This window comes from Fukomys damarensis, unplaced genomic scaffold (genome assembly GCF_012274545.1).
Source record: "Fukomys damarensis isolate Sample0158 unplaced genomic scaffold, DMR_v1.0_HiC HiC_scaffold_30, whole genome shotgun sequence".
NCBI lineage: Eukaryota > Metazoa > Chordata > Mammalia > Rodentia > Bathyergidae > Fukomys > Fukomys damarensis.
In genome coordinates, this window is record NW_022900942.1 from 20,149,844 (window position 1) to 20,176,319 (window position 26,476).

A 26,476-nucleotide genomic window follows, 5' to 3' on the forward strand; every position below is an offset into this window, starting at 1 on the left:
TCTATTAGACTTTTTAAGTAGTTTCCAAATTCTATCATTACATTGCTAAAAAGTATGCCACAAGTGAGACTGAATTTACTTCTGCTGATGTACATTACAATTGTTATTTCCAAAAGTCATTTAAAATATTTATTCTTGTAGTGATTTGAGAATGAAGAAACATTGTATGTTTATGAGGTAAAGGCAGAATTGTTTAAAGAGAGTATTCACATCTACTTACCCCTCAATACACATAGAAAAGCTGTATATGTCAAATAATTATTTAAAAATCAAAAATCTTGTCTTACAATTTTAATTTAAATTATTTCACCTTTAAAGGAAACATAACAAAAAAGCTATCCACATAAATATTCTATTTGTTTACTTTTGCAACTGAAAAAGTACATTATGAAAGACTAAGAAACAAATTTAGTTTTTAATTTAACAGATCATTCTTTTCATTGCCTTAATTAATATCCTTGTAAAAATCAGCCTCTAAAAGGATAAATAGAAACAGTAACTATTCTATTGTATGGCAGAGATGTTTCTATTTGAATTTATATTTTATCATGTACACTTCTCTATATGAATGCATAAAAGAAAACAAAAAGAAATAAAATTGAAAGGTAAATAATAAACTTTATAAAATCAGAAGGTCACAACTGAAATATTTTGAAACATAGAAAATTGATTTGTTTTAGAAATACAGAAAAGTGTCATAAACTATTATTTAAAGAGGATAACTCCTTAATAGATAGTTATTTCACTAAAATTGACACATTAAGAGAATACAAATATATCATGTGTAATCAACTAAATTTAGTAAAGAAAAACTAATATTAATTGTAAGCCAAGATAAAAGTGATAATTTTACCAAAAAAAAATGCCACATTACAATTTTTACCTGTTTTGGGTTCCACTGAGAAGTATGGCTGTCCTTGCAGAATGCTGTATACCACCCGGGCACTGTTACCATATGTGGGATCGTCAGCATCAGTTGCTGTCACTTGGACCACTGAAGTCCCTAGGTGACAATCCAGAAACCAGCAAATGAAATGTGTCCAAAGAAAAAAGCACGGTTCCACATGCTGTTGTAGATTCTACATGACATTTATTTGTAATTTTGAATTTACTTATTTCATTAGACATGAAAAAAATGATCTCGTTTTTTTATCTCAACTTCAGAGATAATAAATAATAATACAATTGTTGAAATAGTTAAAGGCAATGAAAATATTTTAGCACAAGTGTATCATTAATAATGCATGCTAGACTGGGAAATGCTCAGAGCTGAGTGGGACTGGGAGTTTAGGGATCTCATCCATCAAGTCAGGTACCAAGTTTCCTGGAGAGCAGTCTCTGTGAGAATTAATCACTGTCCAGAGTTACCCTGAAATGTAAAAATATCTCAGATATCAAATCATCAAGACTATCTGGCTGTTGGTGTTAAAGAATGCCAGACAGAAGTTGAAATATCACTAATTGTACGAAGAATAGTTGGCCCATCTAATGGGGTATAATGTGCTTATTCTACCTTCTGGATAAGTGTCTTGTTTTTTTCTAATAATTGATTTAAAACGCAAAATATAAGATAAAAATGTTAAACTCTCCCAAAGAAGGAAACATATGGCAATTTAAAAATGGGATTGGGCTGGGGATTTAGCTCAGCAGTTCGGTGGCCTGCCTTGCAAGAGCAAGGACCCAAGTTCAATCCCTGGTACCAAAAAAATAAAATAAAAAAATAAAATAAAAATGGGATTACTAGTTGTTTTTCTATATTTCATGTCACATTGTTTTTACATTTTATTATATATTCATTTATTCAATATGGAAAGAATCTATTCTATTATTTTTATTTCCATTTGATATATAATCTTCAAAACATTAGAAATATATGTTTGTTAAGTTCATATACCTAAGCACATACTATGCCACAGTTATATTTTTTCTTCTGATACAGAGAGGAAAAGTCCCTGTCTTTATATATTCTTTAAGGTCTGTTTATTTCTAATAAATTCCTGAATATGGCATCTTGAATCTAGTATATTCTTAAATGTGTTTTATATTCCCTTTCATTTTAATTGTCTGAAACAAGTCATGAATGTTCATTTTGTTATAATAAATGCTATTTTCCACGTTATGGTTTTACCTTACCAATTCCTTTTTTTAAAAGAATTGCGTGCAAATAATGAAGTTATTGACTTTAAGCCATTGATTTTTTGGTATGGGGAATCAAACTCAGGACCTTGCTTTCGCCAGGCAGGTATAGCACCACTGAGCTATGTCCCTGGATCTAGACCTTTTTTTAATCTTTACTTTTTTTTAATTTAATGAGTTTAAGTGATTGTGCACTGTGGATGCCTGATAGAATCAAGACAGTCAATGTTTATTTTTACCTCTTTTTAAGAATTAAAATTTGGATACATTTGAAGGTTATAATAGATCATATTTAAAACTCTTCTCTATAATGCAACTTCTTTAGCTTGACAATGGTAATATGCTTAAGTATTTATTTCCACTTCATTTTAAAAGAAAATAATTTTAAAAAGCATTAAGAAAACTAAACTAAACCAATAAATATTCCGCTCGATATCTTTTTCTCTGAAATGCTGATCATTTAATTTAATGTAAATAATATATAGCATGTTATATATTTACATATAATACACATATTTGTAGGCCTATACACATATTCACAAATAAATGTAAAGTTTTCATGCTTATGCTTGCTATTGAAGAATAAACTATACTAGGGTCTTATGAGTGTATTTCAAAAACATAATTAGTTAATATTCAATTTAAAAGAACTCTGACTATTAAGCACTGAAAGCATAATATATCACTCTTGTTAGTGGCTATTGAAACTGTTTAATAAAAATTAGACACTTCATTAAACTATGACTCACTGTAAATCTACATGTTCTAAATTTAAATTTTTAAAATAATCCAATGATTTTAATCAGTGCCAGCTAAATCCTAAAGATTTGTAAAATATTTTTTTTTTCTTGGTACCGGGGATCAAACTCAGGTTATTGCACTTGCAAGGTTGGTGGCAGAATCACTGAGCTAAATCCCCGTCCCAAACTCACTTTTCAAATGTATTCTTTATATGTTTTTTTTGTTGGGCTTTTGCTCTTTGTTTTTGTTTCATTTTGTTTTGTTTTTTTGTTTTTGATAACAGAGATTGAACTCCAGCCCTTGAGCTTTGCGAGGCAGGCGGTGGAAATATTGAGCCAAATCCTCAGCTCTCTAAAATAATTTTCTAAAAATTTTAATCTGTGATTCAATCAAGTCAGTCAAACTTACATGTGTGCACAATAACCACACTGTTTGATATTAAAGTAGTATCATTGAAACTCAAAGCTATAGGCATTATTTACCTTGTAAAACAAGAAATTCATATATGTTGAATTGCATAGCTGTATTCTATGAAAGAGAGGAAAATCTTAATAGTTAATGAAGAACTCCCCAAAATACCCCTGAGAATGAGAACTATGAAGCTAAATGCAATTGCCCAGAGAAACCTGACAAACACTTTTACTCAACATTACTTCTCTTTTTTTCTACAATCTCTAAAAAATCATTGTTCCTATGACTGCTGTCATTATTAAGCAATAACAGCAAGAGGTACTTTGAAGGGTGTGCAGCTTGGAGAAAGTGTGAGTGTGCTTGTTTGGTCTTTGAAATACTTATGTATTTGCTAATTTAAGTGTCTGCCAATGGGGTTCCGAATATTTCTTGACCACAAATATTAAATCTGTTTACTTCGAGTTTGTAATTCTTTGTTATTTTATTTTATTATTATTTTGGTTTTGTTCTTGAGATCGAACTCAGAGCCTTGCACTTGTGAGGCAGGCGGCAGAACCTCTGAGCTAAATCCCTGGACCACTCTGTAATTTTGTAGCACCTATAGACATTGCACCTCAAAAATACTTCCCTCTCCCATCTTATAAGAACTGAAGTCTAAAGTCGTTAAATTATGACTCTCTAGAGAGTATTCATAATATACATCTCAGCAATTTCACTCACCGTTTTAGTAAAATCATTGGTTGAGTATATTCATAAAATGATCTTTACTTAAAACAAAACAAATCATACTGGCTAAAATAACCATGTGTTATAATACAATTTTCAGTAATATTTTAAATACACTTCCTCCTTCAATACATAAAATAATTAATAAATATGTGAATCAGTTGGCCACTATTTCAGACCCATATTTTATGATTTTTAAAAAGATTTTTCACACTTAAAATTATGTACTGGTGGAGCCGGGAGTGGTGGTGCACACCTGTAATCCCAGCACTCAGGAGGCTGAGGCAGGAGGATCACTGTGAGTTTGAGATCAGCCCCGGCTACATAGTGAGTTCCAGGTCAGTCTCAACTACATAGTGAGACCCTGTCTCAACCCCCTCCCAAGTTCCAGGTCAGTCTCAACTACATAGTGAGACCCTGTCTCAACCCCCTCCCCCCAAAATATTATATATTGGCTGAAAAGAATTCCAGAAGTACATAAGTACATGGAATTTCAACCAGAATTTTTATTATTTGCTATAAAGTACATATTAGAAGTGCTTTATTTGCCATTGTTTTAGCAGTGGGGAAATTCCAAATGCCATTAAGTAAAACTGCCTCCCTTACAGCTTATACATCTCCAATTAAATATTGCTTTAGCATTATTATAAACTCACTATTCAATGTTCCATTGGAGAAATTACAAAAAGATCAGTGGTAGCATTTGATAGATACATAGGGGTCAAAGCACTCTTACTATAAAGAGAACAGCCAGTTCAGATGTGGGCTTGGCTGGCCACTGACAGCATTCTTGAGGCATGGATGACAGACTGATATTTAGATCAGTAAATCATTACAGTAGCACTATAGAAAGAAGCATTAAAAACCATCACCAGGCTGTGTGTGGAAGGACTTTATTTTTTAACTACTGAGACAGAAGTGTAATCACATATTTAAAATAAATAAATATTAAACAGAGTAAAATGTAAGATCTAAGTAATTTCTTAAAGATATAGAGATAATTATGTAAAAGAAAAAATCCAGAAAGCAAAAATCATTTCTTAATTTCCTATACAAATGAAATGAAGTATTGAATGAATGAGCTATGGCTAACTTATCTCAAATTTTCCCTACATCCTCACAATTGCCCTGCATATAAGAATATTTTTTTTTCCACTGTATTTGCTGCCAGTTTGCTTTTAAATCCAAGCCACTGAAAGTCTAATACTCACTGCAAATGCAGCACACTTTTTACTTACCCACAGGAGACATTTCAGGAACTCCTGCCGTGTACGGACCATCCAAAAATTTGGGTTCGTTGTCATTGATATCCTGAATTTTGATGACAAATTCTGACTCGGGTTCTACCGGTTTGTTGGTGAGCCTGTCCAGTGCTTGAGCTCGGAGCGTGTAGTAGGCCTGCTCCTCGCGATCCAGTCTTTTGGTAGCATGAATGTCTCCCGTATTCTCATCAATAATGAAAATGGAACTTGCCCCTTCGCCTGACAAGATGTATTTGATGGAACCATCTCCTTTATCAACATCAGAGTGAAGCTGGTGAAAAATTCATGTGAGATGAGATTAACTTACGAGAGAGGCAGTGATATGAAGATATGTAAAAATAATTCTCATGTCAGGCACTGAGACATGGAATGTTATTGTTTTTGGAAAGATAAGCTGAATTCTTATTGAGCACACCAGAAAGACTATTTAGAATGTGGCACCTTACACTTACGAGCAAGACAATTTCATTTCTTCCCATAAAAACATTCATGTCCGGTGGTATTTTTATATTCTTTCCAAAATAAGGAGCTTGTAGTGTTAAATTTGATGCGGCCTGAGCTAATTTAAGTCACATCTCTTCATTGAACACAACAGACATTCAGTAAACATGTATAATAGCTTTACTGGATTTTTTTCCAAACAAAGAAATTTTCTACACTACATTATTAAAATTTAGTTCTATTATACTATTTAATATGTTCAGCAATCCTCCCATTCTTGTGGGTTCTCTTCTGTCTGTCCTTCCCACCCTACCCTACCCCTGAAACTCTTTTCCATGATTAAACCATATAGATAAAAGTCTGGTTACTAACTCTATCTCCAATCCTGCTCTGTATTTTGAAATTTGAAGCTGAAAAAAATATCTAAAGTCGAAATTTTAAAGCAATACGTGCATAGAGACTTCAACTAAAACCTTTCCTGAAATACCAAGAACTGCATTAGATTTGCATGATTAACCCCAGCATGAGCAGCAGGGGCAGTACCTACTTATTTGCATTTCATATCTGGAACTGTCCCCACTGTATGTCAGAACATTATGTTGAACAGTGGAACCTCAGGAAACTCAGAAATAATTACACATTTTCCTGAACTTTGTAACCTGAGAAATACACTGCTCAATCTGTCATTTCAACAATCTTCCATCTCTTTTAACTGCCATCGTTCTGGACTTCGGTTAATATGAATTTAAAAACCCAATTTACCAAATAACAAGGCTTTGCACTGCCCTACAGGACTACATTTGCATTTCTCAAAAGACAAAGTGCTAAAAATATAAAATATGGAAAACCACTTAGGAACTGAGTGGGCCCAGTGCATGTACCGCACTCCCCATAACTGTGGAGGATCCGGCTTCTTGCACCAGGGATTTCTAAGTGATTATCCCCTGCTCGCTAATGGCTGTGTTTATACTCTGCTTCATGGTACTTAAATAACTGATTTATCCTTTGTAGTTTTTAGTCAGGATTAAGTAACACAAGAAAATGACTTTCTGACACAGTTATAATTTAAATGTTTTAAGGGTGAAATTATCTCATGGATCACTGTGCCACATGTTCATCCCACATGTGGGGAAGATGTGAATTACTTAAGACTGAATTACTCCATTTTCTCAAGTCATTCTCAGGATTACATATAGATAGATAGATAGATAGATAGATAGATAGATAGATAGATCAATAGATAGATAGACAGATAGATAGATAGATCTACCCTCATTTAAGAAGGAAGAAATGAAAGAATTATTGTTTGAATTATTGAAAACCTTGATGTTAAATGCTATTCTTAACATCCTCTTTATAGTATCTCATTAATATTCAATACTGTCCCTATTCATCCTACTAGCAGGTGAAGAAACTAAAGTAAAGCTAAGTCCCCCCCTCTAGCTGTTTGGTGATCTGGATAATGAAAACTACCTGGTTGCCAGGAGATCCAAGGCCCCAGCCCCTACAATGCAAAATTGTGTTTGGGACAGAATCGGCTGTCCTGTGTGATAGGGGAACCAGACACTTTGCATCATTTGCAGAAGTTTAAAGATGCTCAGTGTTTTGGGCTGGTTTCCGTTAGTGCCTTTTATGGCTTCTCAGAAGAGTCTTCTCTTGCCATTACATAAGAAACTCTATTAAATTCAGCAAAATTTTTATGTACTGAGATAAATGTAGGAAACAGATGAAAATAAGTTTTTAGACTGCTTCCAAAATCTCCCTCAAGTAATTTTACAATCCTTATCCTGCCCTTATCTGCACTACCTCTGTGGTGGCATCAGTGGGGACATGTCCATAAGACTCCTGACAACAACGGTAGGAAAAGTCAGGGTATGCAGATAGCCATAAGAACTATTAGTAATTGTATGGGTCGGGCCTTCCATTAAGGTTTTCTACCTCTCCAAGTCATAAAGAAGACCTAATTTATAAATCTGTCCTTGTGATTTCAATAAATAATCTCTGTCAACTGATTATTTGTTTGCATGACATGTTTATACAAGGTCTTTGAACTAGCTAAGGGATGGAGAGAGAATAAATTTCTTCTCAATATAAAGCACACATCAAATCCAGTCTGTGAACTTCAACCTAAGCTCAGGTGTTGTAGTTGTACATTATGGTGTTGTTGACTGTTCTTCATTACAGACAAAATAAGACTTTAAAAGTACAGTATTCATAATTCTTTTTTCTCTAATCATTCAGAGGCTGCATTGCTTCTCTTTTACTACCCCCACAACATACACACAAACCACCACCAGCTCTTTTATAAGGAGCACTGAATTTTTCCACCCTCCCCATCTCGGACAATTTTCTCCCAACTGGTACCATCACCAAGCTTGTGATTACTGCCCAAACTCACGAACAGAAGATTGCTTGTAATATAGACTCTGTGTTCGCACAAGGTTAGCATAAGCGTCTATGCTTAAAGGTGATGACCAACTTTGAAATGCTAAGGTAGGTACATAATTATCAGATGCTTTCAGACATTTAATCTGTGATATTAGATTCATTATACTAATCTCAATAGGGAGAGTGAAACCCAGGTTGTTAGTGAAAAGCTCGACTCTCTTCATAGGGAAAAGAAGGTTCAAGCATAGAAGAAAAATGTTACAAGTGTAGAAATAACAAATTACTTTTTTGATTTTTTTTTTTTTTTTTTTTTTTTTTTTTTTTTTTTTTTTTTTTTTTGTTTGGTACTGGGGATCTAACTTGGGTTCTTGCGCTTGCAAGGCAGGTGGCAGCACCACTGAGCTAAATCCCCAGCCCTAAAAAATTATATTCTCAATATAGTGATATACATCTCAATGGATATCTCAATGTAGTGATACACATGCCACTACAGGCAGACACATACTTGCATACCTTTGTGATGAACTGAGAGCTAAAAACAGGGCTGAGAACGATGATTCTTCATTATAAAAATTTAGGCTCTTTAAAAAAATAGTGTTCCATAATGCAGTAAATGAATGAGAAAGCAAATGAAAAACACAACAAAAACAAGTATTTACACTCTGTTTCAAGAAGAGTAGAACTCATAGTGTGTCTAGTTCACTTGCAAATATCCATTTTAAGATCATCCTGAAATGAGACTGAATAACCAACAAATGAAATACCTCAATTCATCAATCATCATGTAAAACTCCTCATTCCAAATTCTTGTTTAAATTATCCCTTATTACTGCCAATAAATATTTATATTACATTAGAAGACTTTTCTTTCAAGTAAAGAAAACAGTATCCTAGGTTGAGGGAATACCAAATTATTATGTGAATCCTGTCTTTAATGTTAGCATGGTGTATACTGAAAGGTAAGATATATCAAAGTGGGGTGAACTCATAAGCTATACAGGCCAAGAAAGCACAGGACCATTTACTAGTACAATAAAATATATTTCTTAATAATCCATTATGGTTCTATCAGCTCAAGCTTGACAGAGCACCCTGCCTCAGTTTCTCTAGCATATCCAGCCTTTTGTTTTCTTTTCATTGTCTCTGAACTGAAATTGTAGTTTAAAATCATAAAACTTTTCACTTGGCCTATTATAAAAGTTTTCAAATATTCCCCCATTTAAAAAGTTCATATTATCGAAGCTGTCATCATACTTGCCATAAAATATTTCCTTGAAAAATACAGTAAATTACATGACACCCTTCCTTAGCTATGCTCTGTAAACTTCAAGAGTGTCTTTACCAATGTGTGCTAAAGCATGACACTAAAATGGGACAGCATGTCACATATGCACACGGTTGGATCCTGAGGATTTCTGGGATAGATCAGCACACGATTCTAGCATGGCACTACCCATGTGTCAAGCAGTGCAGCTGCCCACTTCAGGGAACATCTGTTAAAATTCTTATGGTCACTGGGCATGGTGGCGCAAGCCTGTAATCCCACCACGTAGGGGACTGAGGCAGAGGAATCATCCCAAATTGAAGACAAGCCTAGGCTACCTAGTGAGTTCAAGATTACCCTGAGTTACATAAAGAGACGCTGTGTAAAAAACAAAAAACCTAAAACAAAGTAAGATGCTTATGATCGTTTAGAAATGTGCAAAGCATTTCTTCTCTAAAAAAATACCTTACTGATTTTAGCTCATTTCCAAGCAAATGGAATATTTATGTGGCCAATGAATCTCATTCTTTGCTATATTCGTCATGATGCTTAGACAAATATATTAATTATTCCCCATGATCTCTGAATCGAGCATGGGCCTCAATCTGGGTGTGTACTCTCCCACTAGTCTCCCTCTCCACCGCTTCTCACAGAACATTCTTTGTTCTAACATGCTGCACTAGTCCCACTGTCTGAGCACAGCATGTCCATTCTGTTCGACACCTCTCTTCCATTGTCCTGCCCACCCACTCATTTCCAGTTCAGCTAAATGCAACTTCCTTTTTTGCTGAAGCCTTACAATCCTCCATTTTCTTCATAGATTGCTTGGAGTTCCTATGAAATAATTCATTTAATTATGTTTATATTGAAAGTCTACCTTAATTGTTTCCTATCAAATTTCCTCTCTAATTTAGAAACTCCTTAAGAACTTGGGTCTTTTTATGATCATATTGCACATTCCCAATAAATAGTTTATTGGTATTAAATGTGGTCAATTTATAATCCACTTTGTAAGATGTAGTATTTGTTTTATTCCAATTTGTATCCTCTTAAATTTTAATAACACAAGGGAAAACAAAGGAAAGCAAAAGAAAGTAATTATAAAACATTCTGCACCTCTGCATTTTTCTCCCTAATTCTCTGAGCCACATAAATGGAGCTGAGTCAGAACCTGCACGTTGTACAAGGTTCGTTCATAGGAACATGAGGCAGGTTGTGCTGTGCTTTCACTTTTACATGTTTGGGTTTCCAGAAGACAATGCTCTCAGAGAGACAAATCTATTTTATTGTTCCTGTTTCTCCAGCTCTTATATAATAAGGCACAGTCATGGGCACACACATACACACAACATACAATGGAGTACAAAGATGTTTGAAAGACGCTGGCATGTTCTTGGATGTCAGGATTCCCATTCTTTTCATTAATTTTGTATCCACTATTTATTTTATAATATAAGATTGTAAAGCCAAAATAAGAAACATGGCAATGCACTGCAGTTATCTTTATTTTTTGTGTCTTTAGCCAGAAATGGATTGATGTTATCTCGATCTTGTCTACTACTATTAACCTATGCTTAAAGAAACCTGACAAGAACTATTCATTTGTTTAATGCAGAGAAGTAAAAGTAAATCAATCCAAGATATGGCTCGACTTTACTTTCCTCTCTAGCCTTCTTAAACTCTGTATAATTTGATATCTCTGATGGTCTTGTCTTTACTTTCCATACTCTTAGCCCCTCCACCATAGAATGGAGATAAATATATGTGCATTTGGATTTCATTGTACAACTGTGACCATGATTCATATACAGTTGAAAATGATTCACAAAGTAAGCTATACTTATACCACATTGCACTTTTTAATGTTTGTAACTTTGAAAAACACACTATTTTTTTATGGCACAAAAAGGCATATCTAGACATAAGATGAAAAGAGATAATATTTCTTGTGCAAATTTTGTGAGACAATAAAACTAAATTAATCTATAGCCTCTGTCATACTCACTGACCTATGTATAATGAATTGGGCAATAATTATAATTTTGTTTTTTTTTCCTTTCAATAAGCATTGTAATAAGACAAATGTAAAAATGCATAATGTCAATATAAATTTATACTGCTGTTGCCCCTGTGTACAAAAATGTAGTAATAACAGCACTATAAAAAGTATTGTTTTGAACAGCAAATTAGTCGATCTGAGAACTTTAATATTAAATATTAGCAAGGGCATCTAAAATGAATGATATATCACTGATTTATTTAATTTTGATTGCTGAATTTTAAAGATAAAAAGTATGTTCCACATTTTTAAAACCCAGTTGACTAATTTTTATTAAACTTTTACAAGTTTATAATGATAAATATAAAGGATGAATTTAAACAATTCTTGGCAGAAACAAAAGTATTTAAATATACACAGTACACAACACAGTTTCTATTCTCATTATGCATTTTTAATAAATAATTTCCACATGCCTTTAGATACCTTGTAATTATCAAGATGCTGAAGAAATATTGCAGATGAAAACAATTGTGTGAGTCAATTCTTTCTGGTTGAAGTATTCCTAATTTATAATTATGATTGTGGTCCAGGATAATAGAGCACAATTTACTTGTGAAGCTAATTTGATGAAGATGTGAGGTCTCAGAAATTTAGATATTAATTAGTATACAGAGCAACAAATAAATAATATATAATTCAGGAAGACCATAGGTAATATTAAAAGTGCCAAGAAAATATTATTTTTAACGAACAATAAATATAAAGAAAGGACAACTCAGTTGTTTTAATTATTAGAATAAGGCAATTCAACTCTCACAAATGTTCAAACTGAGGTCTCTACTCTTTTACTTAGTAGCAGAATGAAACAATTCTGAGGTCAATGCAAAGGACCGTAGCTATGGCTATTGAATCTCCAGTCTGCTTCTATGATGCTGTCCTCACTACTCCAAAATCTCAGTTTAATCATCAGTTATGGATCCATATCTATAAATGTACACTTGGGCTTAAATGTTAAAGTGAAGGCAAAATGAAATAATGCCTTTGGAACTACTTTTGGAAAATGAAACTTTATATCCATATTTATAAGCGTACATACAATGTTGCAATAGAAGTATCTGCCTGCCTGGGAGAACTTGCTTTTCTTTGAAAAGGTTGCACAGCTGTGCCTGGGGTATGGTTTCTCAGATCTTCTCTAAGAGAACAAGAGAGTAACTCAGTAAGGCATTCTTCCATCCATCTCCTGAAGAAAATTCCACACCATGAATCTCACTCAACCCTTGATTCCTGTTTACAGGCCAGATGTAAAACACTTACCTCACTTGGAAAATATGCATAGACTCAAATTTTTAATGATTAAAACTGGAGCTGGAACCCTTATCTTTCCTCAGTATCATGGTGGGCACTTCGTATTCTCGTATGTTGGACCTCATAGAAAAGATGATACCTGGATCACTTATAAACTCCAAGAAGTGGGCTAGAAGCAGTTAAAACAAAGTCCCTGAAAAACCTAAGCTTTCTTTCTCAGAAGCTTCATTTTAAAATAGAGCTGTTTGATCAAAAAATGTTCATAACTGAATTACATGGCATCAGTGGGAAAAAAATGTAGTCTAAGAACCTTGTCTATTTTTCCAGGTCAAGATAGAAATTGAAATTGAAACACATGACTTGTCAACTCTTTACAGTAATTTCACAAAATGTAATGTGGCAATCCCAAAACTAATAATGAAAACAATGGAGATTATTTTTTAATCTCATAAATAATTAAGAGGACACAACAGAGTGGGTTCTGTGTGTATAGAAAGAAAAGAAGCGTGCAAAAAATTATCCAGCCATGATAGAAATTTGGCTTCTCCTCACATATTATTGAGGAGCTCTGAGCCTGCAGATAAAGCCTTATTAGAATATTCTCTTTGAAAATATCTCGGAAGTAATCTTCTAACGCTCTTTACCCATTCTAACTTCAAGGGAGAGAGACTACAAAATACTTTTCACAATCCAGGCAGGCTGAGATCCATCTCTAGAGATCACGTGGAGGTCTGGCACAGATGTTTTTTTTACCTGGCATTTTGGAGAAGGCATGCACATACATGTTGCAGAAAGCAGCAGCAGAATGTGCTGGCAATATACTCTCTGAACTTTTTTGAATTGAGTTGCTTTGTGTTTTAAGAACAACAACCAAAAAAGCCCAATAATAATCAATGCAACAAAAATATAACTTCAAAGTTTACGTTTGGGGAAGAAACCTCAACACTTGCATGATGCAAAGAGTGAATTCTGTGGGGTAATATGTTCAGTTCCAATGAAAGGGTGGTGCTAATATATGGTGAATGCTCAAATAAAAATATTTATTATAGTAAAAGACACATAGCCTGTTAGAATCCCTTAAAGTTAGCTCCCTACCTCTGTATCAAACACACTTATCTCGTACTGTTATGGTTGCCGCTTTCTGAAGCAGTTCTGGAAGCCCTTTTCCATGAATGTCTTCACCCGGCATAAGCAAAAATACAGTGAATGTTAGTGCCAAGTGCCATGCAATGAAAAGGGAGTCTCATAGAAATATTACAGCGTGTCCGCATTCACCTTATTCACGGGATTCAACACTGTATGAATTTTGATTCTTCCTCAAGGCCAAAATAATCATAGAAGGTAAATCTTTTGAATTGATTCAGACATCGAGACAGACATAACAGCACTCCTAAAGACATTAACAAAATAGGACTTTCAGAAGTGTTTCAGAAAATTGCAAGAATGACAAAATAAGTGTGTTTAAAGTGAGGGGGCATATTTTGAGAGATTAATGGTAATAATATATTTTACCATAATAAATTTTTTAAAAATCTAAACATTCACCATATTTTCTGGTCACACTTTATGCAAGGATAATGTGTATTCAATGTAACCAAATGGAGGCCAGTGTGTAGACAATGTCATAAATGAACAGAATTTGAGAGATGACAAAGAATCAGGTTGAAATAAGTAAAGAGTCAAGGCCAAGAAGAAGATAGGGAGTGAGTGACTTGGCCATGCAACATTGAAACTCACAATCAAATCTGGATAAAAAGCACATAAAGACTTTCCCTACTTCGGACAGAGGCCTCCAAAAGAAGAGACACATCTAAGTTGTCTTGTTAAACTCCTTCAACTGCTCACTACTACTCCAACCCAAAAACACAGGTTTTTATTCTAAGAATATACTAGATAACACCCACAGCAATGCCCAGCTCCAAGTCTGTTACCTGAACAGTACTGTACACACACTGGCTCACTCAAAAAGGGATAAATGGAGAGGCATGTGCCCATCTGTAAGTGTGTGTGCGGTGCAGGCTCCTTGAGAGCTTAATGACTGAAAGCAACATTTCTGCAACTTGCTGAGAGACAGAACAATCAAAAGAAGCAGCAGCTGAAGCAGATGCTGCAAGAGGGCAAAATCCGCAGTGGTTATAATCCCAGATAGGTAACTGCTCTTTCTCTTACTGGAAACCTGATACACTTATTTTCTTTTACTTGCTTTGAAAAGTTTTGTTGCAGAGAAATCTAACACTGTGAGTCAACCAATCACAAGCGGTTTTCATTTACAAAGAGAAGGAAGCAAAGTTGCCCTAGTTCAATAAACCCAGTGACCCAGCCTGCACTCACCCCTCTTTATTTCTGCCCTCTACAAGGAATGCTCAAGTGGCATATTAGTAGGATGCTTAGATATCACAGAATACAACATAGACCAATCAGAATACATCTCCATAAGCCAAGCTTTAATATTTTATTTTATTTTTTGTAGAACGCTCTCTGTGTCAACCTATTGTATACTCCAGTTAAGAACTACTGGTTTAAAACGAAGGAGGAGGAAGAGGACTGGGGGAGAAGAGGGAGGGAGAAAGAAAGAAGAAGAAGAAGATAAGAAGAAGAAGGAGGAGGAGGAGGAGGAGAAGAAGAGGAAGAAGAAGAAGAAGAAGAAGAAGAAGAAGAAGAAGAAGAAGAAGAAGAAGAAGAAGAAGAAGAAGAAGAAGAAGAAGAAGAAGAAGAAGGGGAGGAGGAGGAGGAGGAGGCGGAGGAGGAGGAGCAGAAAAAACAGGATAACTTAGGAAAATATTTTTCCATTGTACTGATAGTATAATTTTGAAAAAGATTATATATATATACAAATATGTCTGCAGACTTTTGATAGTAATTTGCTTAAAATGTCAGATCTTTAAAATCATGCCTCAAAAATCTTCTCTGGGATAATTTTAATAAACACCAAGCTTTCCTAAATAAAAAATAAACCTGGCTTCTATATCAGGACCCTCTGTGGGATATGGAATTTTCTCCTGCAAAATACTGAGTGTATCAGGGCTAATAAGAGCAGACTCCAGTTCTGGTGACCCAGCAAGACAAAGGACATATTTTCTCCTCAAAGCGAAACTCATGGAGAACTGAATGAGTACAGATTCTTTCCTAAGCCCTCAAGGCCTCCATCCATGCAATCATATTGACCTCAATTTCTTCCCTTTCTACACATTAGCAATTTTGATCATCGTGTATAACACCCGGAGGTTAAAATTTTTCATAAGCCAGTGTAATAAACACATTAAAGCAATGGGAAGAAAAAGGGAGAAAGCAAGTGGGGTAGAAGAAGCAGACAACACCCACCATAGAAATAGTCAATAGTTTCACATGTACGTAGGGCAGCTTCAGAAAGGTGCTATTCTACAGACTCTGGGAAGACATTGTGCATTTTCCTGGGAGAGACTGGTGATGAGTACTCTGTCTTTGTACACAGGCTTTTTTGATATTAACAGAACCTGACCAGTATCACGTAGAGCGAGGAGATGACATCTGAGAGTAAAGGAGCAGGCTGACAGAGAATGGATGACATCTTAGCTTAAGATTTTGTGCCAACTCTGTTTAGCTTTCACATTCATGAATTTCTTTCTGATTTTTAAAATTGAATTAATACATTTTTATATTTCCTAAAAGCCACCTTTAATTTATGATAGGACACTCCACCTGTACCTTCTATATGCATATCCACTGTTAGAGCTCTATTCTGCTATCCATTAATCAAAATAATCCAAATAATCCAAATAAAAGATAAATAAATGAAGCCTTTTAGTATCCTGAATACAATCACTGAAGAGACTCAGAATTACTTTGAAACTGATTCATGTTTGTGTTACATAACATGACATAGACGAAGCGAACAGGGGCTAGATCAAGTGTCTTCAGGGTGTCTATTGTCGCACAAGGTGAGGCTTTCAGTACCTAAACACAGAGGAACTGCAATCATCTTTCCAGACAATGAATATGCACTCAGCACCTCAAGTATATTGTAGTTTCCAGGAACTGCACAAAATAGTGGTGGGAGCTAAGATCTAGCTATATGGTATTGATGTAATTTAAAATAATTTCAAAAATTATAATATAAAATTTTTGTAATTATGCAAGTGAAGGGAAATTAGCACAAGAATACATCAGACTACCCTATCCTCGGATAATTCCAAAAATGTATTTTTATGATATTTTCTATTCTTTTAAAATGTGTATTTAGTAATGGCTAGGAAAGAAATGTATTAAAGCATTTATTTCAGGGCATTTGGAAATGAGTATCTGTGTTTGCTTTTGTATACCAGTCTGCAATTTGGTTTAGATAATTCAACAGAAGAAATTAGATTTTGATTTAAAATATTATATCAAGAACCTACATAAAACATCTTTAAAGGGTATGTCAATATAATACGTTACCTGAACATACAGTGTTAGGGCAAGTACACATATTTGAAAGGGCATATTATGAATGGTAGGTACTTATAAATTATATGGTATCGTGTGCATAAATCTAATTAGGATCACTTACAAATGTAACTTAGAAGACCCACTTACATTTTCTAAGATTTACAATGTTACACGTTTTCTCCATATTTCATCCTGTCACATCATAGATACACTGTTTACATGAGTTACTCTACTTCAGTTGTAACGACCCCAAACTCCTTGTATCCAAGACGACAGTAATTTCCTGGTGGGGATCTGATACCGAGGGTATTCTGTCCAGCATTGGTCAATCGTGTAGTCAGTTTAATACAGGGGAACTTTCCTCGAGGATATGATGCTTCCACCCCCATTGTAAATGATGCTTCCATTAACTAAAATATTGTAAAATCCTAAAATATCCTAAAATCCTAAAATATCCTAAATAACCACTAGACTTGGAAATAGTGACAGTTGAATAAGCTTTTTTACTTCATATGATTTTAAAATATCGTATATGTACATGACTGCTTGTAGTTTTATATCAAATATAAAAAAAATATGAGTACTCATTGTTACTGGTCCACCTTGAACTGTGATACTATGCAAAATGAGACCATATTGATAATGCTAAAATCATCACAGAAAAATTTCCTTTACATCTGACTCATCCCTTTCCACTTAAAGAATGTGGTTCCTTTATTCCGTTCTTAACCTTATCCTTCTTTGAGATTTATAATTTCAACCTTCATCCAATCTGCTTCGCATATTGCCTTATATCCTTTTTATTCAAATAACCAATGGAAACAGCTAATAATTACAGCGTGTAATTATGTGTTATGCCCTGCAGTGAAATGGCCTCGACTTCTTTCAGCAAACATCTGTGGTAGACATTCTGCTCTAATTGAATACATAAGGAAATAATGAGTTAAGTAGATTAGTGCTGTTGGCCGAATGTATACAATAATTTCCCAGGATCAAATTTAGGTATTTCCAACAAGAAATCCTGTTCTTACCTGCTGTTGTACCCTATCCTGCCCATTACCCCTCTTACGCTGTCTCTGCAAAGAAAGCTCTGGAGGAGCTTAGATTTTTGTTTCTCCATGTCGGGGGGCGGGGAGCTCAACCATCAGTAAGGCAAAACACAAATAAAGCTACAGAATTTTTAGATTTTTTTCTGGTCCCTCCCTCTTAAGATCTCCATTCACAATTAGTTGTCAATCACTAATGTTCCAAATCTATATTCCACCAACTCCATCTCGGTCTCCACTTTGTCCAGTACTACCCAGAGTGGGGATTTCTTTGTTTCCAACATAGATTAACAGGATAGCAATATATACTTTACCACAAACACCTTTGTAGATCTTTAGCTAGTTTTCCATTTTTAATATCTCTTACACACGGTACTTTATGATTTTCATACACATTTATTACAACGAAATGATCTCCTCTCCATTTCAAAAATCATAGGTGCCTCCTTTAACTGTCCACATCAAAATTCAGTTTAGCATTCAAGGTGTTCAGTGGTATGACCTCACTGATAATAATGTGCATCATAACATTATATATTATCATAAAAGGAAAAATACTGTTGTGATTTTAAAACATCATTTACAGAAATAGGCATCATGATTTCTGAGGATAAAATGTGATTAAGATACACAAATTAAAGTTGATAGCAAGTACTAAATTTTGGTTCTTATCTACTACTTCCTACCCTCAGTTCTTTCCTATTGTTCTCTATTACCTATACATTTTTGCCCTGAGAATCCAACAGACTCTGCAAAGCAAAAACATATTGTCTAGAAGTTTCAAAACAATCAAATCCATACATTTCACATCATAATTATGCTATTTTATATTTACTCTAAAATGAATATCGACAAACAAAAGTGTCTGGGACACATGAAGCAGTAACTGTTGTATGCTGCACAAGAGATAACATGTCAATGGGCTCAATAAATACTAGCATTTCGTTTAGTACTGAGACTTCATGGTTTTTTCCTAGAGCATATTTTCAGATTATCTTATCTTCTCCACAAAAATCAACTCTGTGTTGCAGACACAGAGGATGACAACACACACTGGTGATTGGCTTGGTGTGAAGTGACATTGTAAGCAGTTTAGTGTCACCACCATTCACAATCTTACCTCATTGTTGAGCTCCAGACTAAACACTATGGTAATAAGATTGTTTTTCTTGTTTTTTCATGCAGTGATAAATATTTACATTAATAAATGTTTCCTAAACTTTGTGGGATATAGAGGTGAGATACCTACACATAAATGTTTAATTTATAAAGAATGCTTACAAAATCTTTTGATACGTAAAAAGGAGAGAGTAAGAGAGAAAAAATCAGTAGAGCAGCTGGATGCTCTGTGGGGAAAGGGGTAAAGGAAAATAAATTAACTCTCTAAAGCATGTTATCAGAGGTGGACTAAGCAAGGGTAACATGCCAAATGGTGATTTGCTAAAGTCATGGTCTACTGCACTCCCTGCTGCCACACTTACATCTAAAAAAGCTTTTACAATATTACAAAAATGCTAGATGTGATTGTGTTTTGATGGAAGTTGGCCGAGAGATAAGTGTGATGAGATAAAACAGAATCTGTTTGTATGGATGAGAGGCTTTGGGCACTGGGCAGTAGTGGACACAGTGAAGAGCATTTGCTACTCTGTATCTAGAGGGCATAGAGCTTAGGGTGACACTCTGGGGCCAGGTAGGAAAAATCTGAAAACCTACTGTAGAATGCAATATTACTCATACACATACTGACGCAGAATATTCACACATGATTCTATTGCATAGCTCTATGTGCGTCATTCTATCTGCATTAAAAAAAAAAACTAAATTGGAAGATGTGTAGTAAAAATCTCACTCCAATGGTTGCAAAATGTCTGCTCTTTAAGCAAGATTCTCTGAGGAGGATGACAGAGGAGCTTTTCCAAGGTTCACAAGACACGGTCCTCCCTTGCACCCACAGAGGACGCATCAGTTAATTTATCTGAAGTATCAAAATTCTAATACTTCCCCAGCCTCTTTTCTTGTTCTTCCTTCCAAATTCTTTAGATGTCTACTATATATTCTGCACCTCTTGAGAAAAGACTGGCTGCAGGAGCTGTTGAGAAGTTCTAGGGAGTGCAGTTTGAACTTCTTAGTGCCAATTTATAATGCACAGAAGGCAAGTCTTGGGGCACTGAAGAAATATATTTAACAGTCCATTACAAAACATATACCTAAACTAGATTTCAAAATTTAACATCTGAGTGTAGTATAAACAAATTACAATCCTTAGAAGAGAAAGCTGATTGTATCACATGCCATTAAACTAAAAGCCAGATGCAGCAATTTAAAAGAATTCCAAATAAAAAAACAGATGAAGAATTAGGACAATTGGAGAATACATGCGATTTCTAAAACAGAAAGAAACCTGGTGTGGTGGTGCACCCCTGTAATCCCAGCACTTGGGAGGCTGAGGCGGGAGGATTACTATGAGTTCAAGACCAGCCTGGGCTACATAGTGAGTTCCAGGCCAGTCTCAACTACATAGTGAGACCCTGTCTCAAAAAACCAAAACAAAACAAAACAAAAAATAAAATAGAAATAATATGAAACTGTCAAGTTATGGTGTTTAACCAATAGTTCTATCATATTCTAAACAAGTTATAAAACTAGTGACATGAGTTACTGGATAGATTCCCAGAGTAAACACTAAACAATACACACATACTTTATTTAAAATATGTCTTTTAAGAATTAAGACTTTTTTTTAATATCTGTATAGCACAGAAAACAGGTTTTGATATTCCCCTCCGTACTGTAACATTACTGGGCAGGTACATGCAGTGAGAAGCCACTGGATGCTTGGCATCAGGACAAGTAGAGTAACCCCAGTAGAATTTAGAACATGGTCTATAATGGCAATGCTTTTGATTTGACCTTTATTTTCTCAAAGAGAAAGGTAAACTAGATACAATGTTTGTATCCTCAAACTTGAGTTTTCCGAAGGGTCGAGTGATGTTCCGTAAAAGAACATGGCTCACCAACCAACATAATACTAATGGGCAGTTTTCCTAAAATTTGCACTATTTGATTAAGAATATCACAAGAAAAGAAACTTCAAAATTTAACTATTTTCCCAATTTATGTGTATAAATGAATACAAATATTTAGCTACTAAATTTGTAAACAAGCTCAACAAGCTAATTCTTGAGAAACCTTAATATTTAACGCTTCACTGACAATCGGGTTCAAGGAGTTGGCTTTCCCACTTTCCTTCTATGTTCAGAGATTTGAAATTTTCATGCATCAACATCTACACACAGAGTCCCTCAGGCAGATTCAAATTCAGCATGATCAATTTAGAGCTCAGAAATATTGAATCTGTCATTGATTGGGCTGTACAGACTTTTTGGAAGGTATATGGCTGATGCTGTAGACAAAACCAGGAACAAGAGACAACTTCCTTCGCTTCCTCTAGGACACCAACCGACATACTCCAGTCCACACTGCATTCAGGATCTTCTAAATACTCCACTTTCCAGACAATCCAGATAATTTTTATCCATCCCATCCCTTTATCTTCATATCATTACCACATTTCAGTCTCCACTATCAGTTGTCTGGAGTTTTTAACTATCATGGAATTGGATCCCTACCTCTAGTCTTGCCCCTTTCAATGTAACAGTGGCTTTTTCCAGAATTGGCCTTGTTGAAATGAAATAATCTCAGGACTATCTCCAAATCATACAAAAAGATAAACAAAAACAAAAACAAACGTGAAAATATACACAAGCAAGGAAATTAACATTTTTATAGGGCCGACTCTTGTTTGAAAGCTGCCACTCTACCTCTTTTGCGGCATTCTTTGTCATCTGACTTACTTATAAATCCCTAAAAAAATTTCATTTTCTCATGTCTTCATGCCTTTGTATAAGCTATTCCCTTAAAAGAAGAATAGATTTTCCTCTTGGCCCATGTATTTCAAGGTCAATCATTTGTACTTCAAGGCTCAGCTGAAATACTACCTCCTGGTTAAAGTCATTCCTAATGTGCCCACACTGATTTTTATGGGCTTTATTCAGTCTTTTACTAAACATTTGTAAAATTCATTATCAGGCAATGTTGAGATGATCTGCATGTTTTCTCACTGCTTTGCAACTTATAGGAAGGAGAAGACAATCTCCTTGCACATTTATGTTCTCAGTAAATAGTCACTTGTATTGACAGCCTATATAATTGATAAATATTTGTTCAAAGACAAAATTAACTAAAATCCTGAAGAATATTCATGATGCAATAATTTCTTATAGGACCTTTACAAAGTCTGCACTGTTTGGACTTCCTTAATCCAAACTAGCAAATTGTTATCAGCTACAGATCAAATCTAAGTGTGAGTAGGGCAGAACTATCTAGAGTTGATTCTTGTCTAAAACTCTGACACTTGCACATTGGCTAATAATATGGATACCACCTTTTCAGTGAACACAGTTACAACTCTATTGCTATTTCTTCCCATTACAGAGAAATTTAAGTATCATTCACTAGTTTATTCTTTGCATCTTACACAAGTCTTGCAAGTAAAATCACCAGAAATATCTATCTGGTCAGTGTGGCAGTAACTTGAGAAGGCTGTGAGCCAAAAGAAAATCAATTACCCATGTATTATTTTGGAATCTGGGAGATCATCCTCATGTTCTCTGCTATGAGAACAATTATCTATAAACATTCTTGCTTATACTACACAGCAGAACTTATAGTAACTATAATGAACATTACACACAGTGTGACCAATAGGGTATTGTTCTTTCTCTCCTTTCCCTCCTTTCTTCATTCCTTCTTTTTTATCTTTCTTTTATGAATTTCATAAGTTGGTGTGTGATTTAAGATAAGAAAATTAGAAAACGTTCTCCAAAGTCAATTACAGAGTTGCTGATGGCCACAGTGTTTTTGTGTTTGTAAGTTTTGTGTGTAAACTTCATGAATGATTTCAGAAAATAATGTAGGATTTTATAGACATTTTAGTAGATATTACTGTAGAGAACTTTTCTAGGTTTGAAAGTATTTGAGACTAAAGAACCGTGTTGGTGCTGATGTATCCAATAAGGTTGCCAATTTTAGATCATGCTTTGAAACTCGTCAGTCTTACTTCCAGAGACAGCTAATTTAACTTCACTATTCCTTTGATATACCTGGATCAATCCTGATTATACAAGGTTATTTTTGGAGTATGCACAAATGAAGGATAGAGTTCAATAGAAAATAGTGAAAGAAGTGCCAGAAGTCCTTAGAGCTAATATGTATTTTTAATAATATTTTAAGTTGACATTTCAGAGTTTTTACTTTCCTAATATCCAATCTGCTAAAAAGTAAGTGTAGATTAGTCTCCTTCATTCTTCACACTAATTCATTGCTTATTTTACCTTAAATTTCACTGATTTTCTCAGGAAATCTATTACCTGTACATGTCCTGAGTGTATAGTCCTATTAGGGTTAGTATAGTTAGATGCTATAATTTCTTTGGCATGCATTTGTCAAGTTATGTAAATTAAATTCTGTACATCACTTACTAGGTGTTAAAGATGCAAAAAGAATACAGAGAAGATCCTGTTCAGTAAGTAGGTAATTATAGATCTTCCTTAGCACATTATTTTTTCAGATTTTATGTATATAGCAACTGAGTTATTCCTTCATGGCATAGAATTTAAAACTAAAGTAGCTGCAACTTCATTTTTTGGAGGCCCACACCCTCCAATCTTCTGAGATCTAGACTAAGTAATCCTTAAAATATGACCCTTGTATTTGACAATTACTCATCTTCATGCCAATAGGTAAATCTAAAGGCTCAATAAATCCTTGCTAAACTAAATTGACCTCAACCAACCCCAGAAACAGCTGTGACAGAAATAAGAGTAAAATTCAGAAGAGTTAGTTGATAACCAGCTTCCTCAAAGTTTTAATAAACCTTCCACACTGTTGGGCACCTAAGCACATGCTACATAATGCACTAAATTCAAAACATTAAATAAGTGTTTTGCCAGAAAAACTTTCTACATATATAAAATCTCCACTGAAATAAAAAACACAGAACTTTTTATAAAAATTTTCCAAATATTTCACGCTTAACTTTCAGCTCATGTGTTTCGATGAACATTGGGAATGAAAATGATCCTTAATGGGTTTTGGCTAAAATACATAAAAATGTGATAATCTTATGTCAGAAATAAATAGTTTTCATCGATGAGCATGAAACACGGAAATCATCAATGTTAAAGCTCTCATTTTACAGCACTATTTTAAATAAGAAAAAAAAAGAACCCAATCCTATCATGGACATTATATTAATATATTCAATTAAACACTTTCAGGATAGATTTATGGCTTACTAAACAGAGGTAGATTTACTCCGAAGCCAGTGCAGTTTAAGATTAACAGACTCATCTTTCACAGGTCATTTTTAAAACACAGTAACAGTGGAGGAAAGCTGGTCTCCTTAGCAATATAATCATCATTTTGAACTAATGAAAACAAATTTCGAAGCTATAGAACCCACATATTTCATGTCAGTCCAAGACACAACAAAACTCAAAGCTGTTCCTGATTATCACTTCAAATGTTAAGCATGCTTCTGATGCCATATGTCAAATAAAATGTTTAGTTTAAAAAGTATTTCTTCATTGATCTCCATGATAAAAACAAGTAAATTTACTGCAGAAATATAGGACTGAGCATGTATTAAATGTTATCATGAAATATGTCTATGATCACTTATGTCATAACTGGGTAAAGGTAAGCTTTAAGTCAGATAACCCATTATTTTTTTTTAATTGCAGGTATTTCTCAGGGTTTTAGGAACCAAAAACTCTACATACCAATGTAAAGAAAACAGACAGGTGCAATGAACACAAGTATTCTTAATCAATTTCACATGGGATTTTTTGCTTACTAAGATAATAAAAATACTTAAAAATTCTAACATGATACTAGTGATTACAAATTTTATTTTTATGTTGAAAGGCTTAATTTTGTTATATGTTTTCTTTTATTTTCTTGTGCTGAAAGGAACTATTCTAAATGCAAGTTTTCCACAAAGTTTTCATGCTTTTGCTTAGAAAATATCAAAATCAAAATATAATAAGTAATCCCTCCATGATATATAGAATGTTATATTAAAGAAAGTCAACAAGGAAATTAGCATGTGCTAGATCTTCTAAACACCACTAGATGTTTTTCCATTGTCTTTACTTATTTTTATCAAAAACTTCAGGTCTACTACTGTATTGCACATGGGTATTTTATTGCTGGTTAAGAATTTGCTGACAATTCACCTTCTACTAATGTTCTTAATCAGACTAGTTAACCTCACACGAGTATTTTAACCATAGATTTTTTTACTGAATTGTAGTTAACACAAAATATAACCTTCTCTACCACATTCTTAACATATTCTATGGAAATAACTTGTATTAGATGTTTCTAGAGAAAATCACATTTGTTTCCATGATCTGAGAATAATTCAATAAATGCATATATATTTGGTATACTGTAGATTATATTTCATATATTTGTTTTATATACAGTATAACATAGTTTTCTAAGAAGCAGCGTGACAGTTCAACTTCATGAGTATCTATTGTTTAATCTACCTACTGAATATTTGCTTCTAGAAGAGCCCTGCCACGTCTTACAAGGGTAACAACTGCAACAGGAGAACACAGGAAATTAGAACAGAAAACCTGGAGACAAGATTTAGTAATAAGTAGTCAAAAGGTGCTACACAGAACTTTCTCTAATATGTGATGTTGTTCTACAAGAAATTTTGAGCATTCTAAAACCAAGAAAAGATAGATGATTGATTGAGATTAAGTGTAACAATTACAGTTAGATCACAAAATTAATTTTCTCAAGGTGTTCATAAAAATATGCAGAATGGAAATAATGAAATTCTGAGTGATAGCTTTACACTAGATACATAGATGTATTTTCCAGAACTTTTTCTTGCAATTTAACTGTACTCCAATGTTACTATATCACTAAAAGGAATTATATACTGGGACAGAATATTCACTCACTTAATGATTAACCGATTCCCCTTTCCTCTGTGCTCTGATCTCTCCTCACTCAAAACCAGCTACACTATCATTTTTCATTTCCTCAAATGTGACAGACCACTGTTGCCTAAGAATATCTGTTTTCTTGGTCTGAAATTCTCTTCCACCATTGTCTCCTTTCATTCCTGCAAATTCCCTATAGGTTTTGTAAAATTAACACTTTTAGTGAATTTGATCATACTTTTACATTTATAAATTAAAGAAAAGTTATAACTTTCCTTTTGACATGCTTTATTTTGATTGTCTTGTGCATATTTCTCTACAAGATT

General features: G+C 34.2%; 1 protein-coding gene across 3 annotated transcripts in view; it reads right to left on the reverse strand.

The window, feature by feature from the left end:
- Positions 1-26,476, reverse strand: part of Cdh7 (cadherin 7) — a 130,022-nt gene that overhangs the window by 72,283 nt on the left and 31,263 nt on the right. For all 3 annotated transcript variants that reach the window (XM_033757445.1, XM_033757446.1, XM_010642692.2), the window contains exons 3-4: positions 5,253-5,547; positions 884-1,003 (exon numbers count right to left, since the gene is read on the reverse strand). In XM_033757445.1, coding sequence (XP_033613336.1) covers positions 884-1,003; positions 5,253-5,547 — 415 coding nt within the window. The remainder of the gene's footprint in view (positions 1-883; positions 1,004-5,252; positions 5,548-26,476) is intronic.